The following is a 6,927-nucleotide window of genomic DNA, read 5'->3' as shown; positions in this document are numbered from 1 at the left end:
TTATATTTTTGCTTTTCTATTCCTTGCTTGCTTCTCATAAGCAGGGTTTCTTTACTCTTAATAATTCTTAAGGATATTGTTTTTAGGACTAGAATCAAATTTATTTTTATTTACTTTTATATTCTTGCAGTTAATCCTTCACTTGTTTTTTTCCAGATTCAGAATTTTGAAAACAAACAACAGGGTAATTAAATCTATCTTGTTCACCGATGATGGCCAATGCATATATATATATATATATATATATATATATATAGTTTAGTAGTTTACATTTTGTACATGCTTTACCATACACTTTGTAGAGAGGGAAGGATAAAGTCAGGTTGGTGCTGTCACGTCCCCCCCCCCCCCTCCCGGTTTTTTTTATTTTTAACTTGACACATCATAAGTTTCTTTTTAAAAAGTTGAGACAGTGGCCCTTATGTCATGATGTGTCCTAAAGAATTTTCTGGTGTGGACGTTGCATAACTATAAAGTAATATATGTAATGGATCCTAGCTACCTAGGCCTACATCATTACCACAGTATAATCGTGTTGAAAATGGCACTACCATCCTTGTTTTTTTTTGCCCTTTTTGACCGGGGCGCTGCTTGAAACATACTGACTACTCTTATGAGTAAATTGGAATAACCAACTTGCATAAGAGATGTGTTTCAGTGTGCTTCATTTTCTAATTTGTATATGGTCTCGAAATTATGGTAAATTTAAAATTATCAGTGGAGTATATCCCGAATTCGGGACCTCCAGATAATCTTTGATAAAGTGTGTCCATTATATTAGCAGTGTTGTTCTACAATCACAGAATCATGCATTATGATAATTATGGTCAAAATAAATTTTGTTGAAGTGGGATTCCTTGGTTTTAAAGAAAAGAATGTTAATTCTAATTATTCAAAATTCTAATGTAATGTTAAATTAAATAATAAGGCCTGAATTCAAATAAAATAAACTAAAAACTCTCTAATGAGTCGCATATTAGGTTATTTTCTAGAATCTGAAACAAATAAAGACACAGGCATGTCCCACACGGAAAACGGGTCCGAGCAAGGATTTGGTTGTAGAAATTTGAAAGATTTGATCCTAGAAAAAGTTGGAATTAAATTAATAATTCTCACAGAATGGATTACCAAGTGAAAAGTGGAGATAATTAATGCTCATAAGGACGACCCCAAACGAAAATTTACCCAATATAATATATATAGGCCTGTATTGGCCTGTATAGATCTCTGTTGTATTCCTGTGACCTTGTTTTTAATTAGAAATATAGTTTTGATGATGAAACAAATTGGCGTAAAACTATAAGTCTACTTGTATCTAACTCGAAGATTTTAATAACAACAACAGCAACTAAAAGGGCATCTTAATAATTCGCTTTAGAATTTCATTTAAGTTACTGAAACCTGAAAATTAAAGAATAAATATTAATATCATTCAAGGAATATTTATGTCAATATCATTGTATTTTGTGTAATGGAGCCCTTGATACGATACCTTCTCAAAGTCCCGTCATTCCGCATGAAAGAAGGCTCCTAATCTTTTTAAGACACAGACCACAAGCCTTGTACATTGACCCCTTTGAAACGTTGGATATGCTTTATACTCAATATTCTTCATATAATAAGAGAGAGATAGTTGAAAATTTTGCTTTAGTGAAAAATTTGCTTTAGTGTTAAATGTGAAATCTCAATAATATTTGTATTCCAAATGCATAATTTTCTTCCAAGTTATCTCTATTAATTATACATATCAAATCAATATTTTCATCAATAACGGAGTACTAGCTGTTATTTTTTTCAGAAAGTATATGTATTAAATAGGAGTGAGATGGAAAAATTATTAAATTTTGATACGATCAACAAAGTTCAAGATTTTTCTTAGTTTTGGTAAAGAATATTATAAGTGATATAAATAGGATCAAAAGAATAATACTTTTTAATACAAATAATTAAACAAGGTATCTTAAGAAACCAGTTCACATTTTCTAATATATAACTAACTGTTTTTTTGGCCAAATTTATAGCTAACTAGTACTACCTATTCCTTGAGAACGACTGAATGATTGTTTTTAGCTTAATGATCTCAAAAATTATTCTTCCATTAATGGACAATGCAAGTTCATAGCATCTTCCATTAAGGGCCTGTCTGGGTAATATAGGAAACTATGGTTTTGGGACCCAAATCATGGTTTGGGTCCCATATTTGCCAAATAGGGGGGAGTTTAACAAAACTATGGTTTTGGGTCAAAATCATGGTTTTGGACTCAAAACCAGAGTTTCAGAAAAAGTGAATCCATTATGTTTCTTGTTCAAATTGGAGAGTATGATTGTGCTTGTTAGAGTAGATCTCAATGATAGTATGACTTTAACACCTCTCAATTATTTTTTATAAACATATTTAATCTTATATTTTATAAATATATATACATATTAATTAATTATTAATTATCTTATATATTATTAATTATGTTGGTAAAAATATATTATTAACAATTTTATTTCTTCAAATTAAAATATGTTATAAAATCTACCTTTATGTAATTATCATATTAACTTATGCTTTTTTTAGTAATTTGTAGTTATAAAAAATGCTTCTAATAACAATTATACAAACACTCTCACTTTATCAGAATCATTTTTTCACAAAATATGTTCTTCATAAAATCTATTCTCCTAAAAATCTATTTTTCAGAAGCTATTCTCCAAACCATGGTTTGGAGAACAGCTTTTGGAAAATAGATTCTTGGAAAACCATGGTTTGTGAAGAATAGATTTTGTGAAAAAATGATTTTGATAAAGTAAGAGTGTTTAGATAGTTATTATCAGAAGCACTTTTTATATGTACAAATTACTAAAAAGGGTATAAGTTAATATGATAATTATATAAATGATAGATTTTATAATATATTTTAATTTGAAGAAATAAAATTGTTAATAAAATACTTTTTACTAACACAATTAATAATATATAAGATAATATAATTAATAAATAATTAATATATGTATATATATATTTATAAGTTATAAGTTTAAATATGTTTATAGAAAAATGATTACTTTTTTTCTAACATAAAAATATTAATTTGCTTTAAAGATTTTAAACATGAAATTCTATAACATTTTTTCACAACTAGTTTTTATAACAACATACTACCTCTTATCTTTAATATAATTAATTAATTAATTGTTACTACATGTGTAAAAACATTTATAAAATATAAGATTAAAGATATTAGAAACAAGGCCACATCAGAGTTGAGAAAAATGACCGATTGGTGAATATATATTATAAGGTAAGAGAATTGGCTATTAAATTTATTTATGTAACAAAAATGAATTTAGAAGCATAAAACGGGGCGGTTAGCGTGTCTCCTCACTGCTAAACGTCCCTTACTTGCGAAGAGAGAGAGAGAGAGGGAGAGGGAGCAAGGCAAAACAAAGCATAAAAGAAAGGAACCAGCCATTTGGAATGGAGAGCGAGGGACCGAAGGCGGAAGAGAACGAAAGAAATGAATAATTGAGGGTATATGTGTCATATTCGTTAGCAAACCACCTGACACTCCCATTTTTTTTGCCACAAGCGGATTCAAAACACCTTTAACAAAACCATGATTTTGACCAAAACCATGGTTACTGATTTAAGATGGGTGTTTAGATAATTTTTTGCTCAAACCATGATTTGGACAAACACCCAAACCATGGTTTTAGTCTTTTCTCTTTTGATAAAAAGTCTAACAGCGTACTAGTGCCGATGACATCACCGCAATCATAGACGACTTGAGACATTGACTCTTACGAGTGCGCAATTGGGGGGATGTGGATCTTTTTCTACTTTTTTCTCATTTTATTCTAATCATCTCATCACATTTATTTGCTGGTAAAAAAAAAATCACCTTTTATTTGTGGTTTCTCTTTCTACCTACTAATTCTAATTTTAATTATAAAACTTTATTTATAGTCTACATATAAAATTAAATCTTATAATTAACATTATGACAACGGAGGTAGTACTTCTTCTCCCATCGACAATTTTACATGAGGAAACGCGGTGGAATACAATTATTGCCAGACACAATCACATATGCTTGAAAGGCATGCCGATATCTCCCAGTATGATTTGACTCCACATTACCGCTAAGCGACAATACTTCTTTTGCTCCTTTTTATGATCTTCAGTTTTCCGAATAGGTTTGGTTCAATTTTATTTGTAACACTTTTTTTAAAAATTATTTGTTAGTTTTTTTCTTGGAAATATCAGAAAATTAATGTCGGTGTATGATACAGAAAAGTGGAGGTGAGCAAGATTATAATAAGCTAGCCATGTCTATATAAAAGGTACCCACCATATAGCTGGTGAGCATTATCTAAACGCGAGAGATGGCACAGAACAATGTAAGTAACAACCAAACGAATAGCCAAATGAGTGACGAACTGATGAGAGATGTCAGTGCTCTCTATCGGGCATCACGTCGTGGGGATGTACAAGCTTTGGAGTATTTGTTGCAGCAAAACGCATCCATTCTTGACAGCATTCCAGATGACGGCTGTGAAACTCCCTTACACATATCTGCACTGCTAAATCATGCTCCATTCACACAGGTTCTTCTAAATCATAATGGTGACCTCGCCACCAGAAAGGATGCCTCTGGAAGAACAGCCCTCCACTTGGCTTCTGCAGAGGATAACTTGGAGGCCGTGCAAAGACTGCTAGAATTTAATGATGAGCCATGCTTGGTTGCTGATAGAAAAGGAAGACTTCCTCTGCACTATGCAGCTATGAGGGGGAGGACAGAGGTTGCCGAAGCATTGGTCATAGCGCGGCCAGATTCTCTAGGTTGTCTTGACCCTGGAAGGAACAGTGTTTTTCACTTGTGTGTCATGTACAACCATTTCAAGACTCTGCGAGTATTGGTGAAATTGGACTATGCCACTGCCAATGTTACTGTAGGCGCGCCTCGTGCTCCCATCTTTACGCTCCCTGATCATATGGGAAACACCATTCTCCATTTAGCCGTCATGTACACGCGAGATGAGGTACATGATACATACTTTATTCTTCTATCTTCTTTTTTTTTCTGAATTGTGGTCGCAGTTTCCTTTTTCTTTTTTGTAGCCAAAGGCTTACACGACAAGAACAAAATATGAATGTAAAAACATTTTTCCAAACACACGCTGCGTGTTGTTGATTCACTTCATCTTGTTATGAAGAAACATACAGATGTGCTTTGACTTTCTCACTTTTTCAGGAGTTTATTGTGAGCTAGTGGCATGTCAATATATATGGTAACATATAACAATTGGCTAGTTCTGATATGAATATATAAGAACATGGTTATTAATAAACACAACGTATTCACAAATGGCATGCAAATGAGCCAAATACCTTGCCGACGTGTTTGTATTTAGGCTGTCAGGTATGTGCTGTCAATTCCAGAAATAAGAGAAATAAGAAACCAGCAGAACAGGAAAGGCCTTACAGCCCACGATATGCTCACATATATTTGTCCAAAAAACTGGAAAATCGATGAAATCAAACCCATGTTGGAAAAGGACAACAACATGGAAGGAAATTATTTTATGAAGATTTTTAAATGGATGCTATGTTGGATGAAGTATTGGGGATACTACTAATTTTGTAGAAGAGATTAGGGGGAATGTGAGGGCGGCATCTGTTTTCATAGCAACTGTAAGCTTTCAAGCTTTAATTAATCCACCAGGAGGCCTCATTCAACAAGGCTTATTATCCCGAGGCAATACCTCAAACTCATCATCATCTGGCGCCCTCAACTGCACCACCCTTAATGATCTTCATCAGTATTGTCCCGGCCAAGCAGTCTCATCCTTTCGTGACCAAAAAAGATTTTGGGTGTATGTGGAAGATATTACTCTCTCTTTCTACGGATCAATTTGTGTCACCCTCTTGCTTGTAAGTGGAGTTCCTTTGCAGAACAGTGCAGTCGTATGGATTCCGTCCTTTGGCATGTTGTTCACTCTCTTCTTTCTTGCATTTCCATACCTCACCGCCCTCGACTTTATGATCCCAGACCATCTTTTGACATCCGAATTGCACGTCGTCACTCCCTGTGCATTTGCCTTGACTTTTATGATGTATTTCATTCTGATGTTGCTGGTTCCTTGCATCCGGGCTTTGTCATTGAAAACTGCACAGATTATGAGAAGATTATCAAGAATCTGAAGTTAACAAGTTGCTGCTGACCGATCTGTATCTGCCAATTAATGCCCGCCTGTGTTGTCGGCAAGAGAAAAGCAATAGATCATGCGGCGGTTGCTTTTATAATTATCGTTTACACTTTTTATAAATAATATATTGCACATTGATGATTATTTATCTTTCAAATGTCTGCATGATTTTTCTTCAAATTTTAAACTTGGGTAAATTAGAAATATAGGTCAGTATTGATTCGCTTTAGAATTTTATTTATGATAACTGAAATCTGAAAATTAAATATCATTTAGGGAATATTTATGTTAATATCATTTTGTTTTGTGTAGTGGATATGATATATTCTCAAAGTCCCCTCATTCGTGATGAATAAAGTATTATTCCCACGGGAATTTGGTTTCAAAATTCGGTCAAGTATTGATTATCACACTTTTGCTTAATTTGAGTAATACAATTATCAAGAGTGAAAGCAACTATTCGTAAAATTAAAAATTAATAAAAAGTAAAAGTGATTCTTCAATTCCAATGATCCAAAGGGACATAGGATTATTTATCCCCTTTATATTTCAAAAGTACTCAATTAAATCGCCATTGTATTTAATTCTTAATTATAGAGTATGCTAGCCAAGGACACTAAATTACCTATAAGGGCTCTCTCAAGTTCCCCAATCTCTTAATTAATTATTAATTAATTAATTAATTAAGCTCCAATTTTAATTACAAACCTTATATGACCATGTGAGGTT

At 32.7% G+C, this 6,927-nt stretch overlaps 1 protein-coding gene across 1 annotated transcript; it reads left to right on the top strand.

The window, feature by feature from the left end:
- Window positions 1–4,374: 4,374 nt before the first annotated feature.
- On the top strand, window positions 4,375–6,193 carry LOC114711822 (serine/threonine-protein phosphatase 6 regulatory ankyrin repeat subunit A-like). The gene is made up of 2 exons (XM_028896250.1): window positions 4,375–5,015; window positions 5,611–6,193. Exons 1-2 carry the CDS (start codon window positions 4,375–4,377, stop codon window positions 6,191–6,193), a joined length of 1,224 nt encoding a protein of 407 aa, XP_028752083.1.
- Window positions 6,194–6,927: the final 734 nt, after the last annotated feature.

This window comes from Neltuma alba, unplaced genomic scaffold, assembly GCF_004799145.2.
Source record: "Neltuma alba isolate B1F8T4 unplaced genomic scaffold, ASM479914v2 tig00011320_pilon, whole genome shotgun sequence".
Lineage (NCBI taxonomy): Eukaryota > Viridiplantae > Streptophyta > Magnoliopsida > Fabales > Fabaceae > Neltuma > Neltuma alba.
This window is presented reverse-complemented; position numbering and strand designations above follow the sequence as displayed.

Excerpts from the sequence above, each read along its gene's own strand:
- LOC114711822 (XM_028896250.1), top strand. The coding sequence starts at position 4,375 with ATGGCACAGAACAATGTAAGTAACAACCAAACGAATAGCCAAATGAGT. Across the intron at positions 5,016-5,610 it reads ATTCTCCATTTAGCCGTCAT|TATTGGGGATACTACTAATT; the intron begins GTACACGCGAGA and ends TGTTGGATGAAG.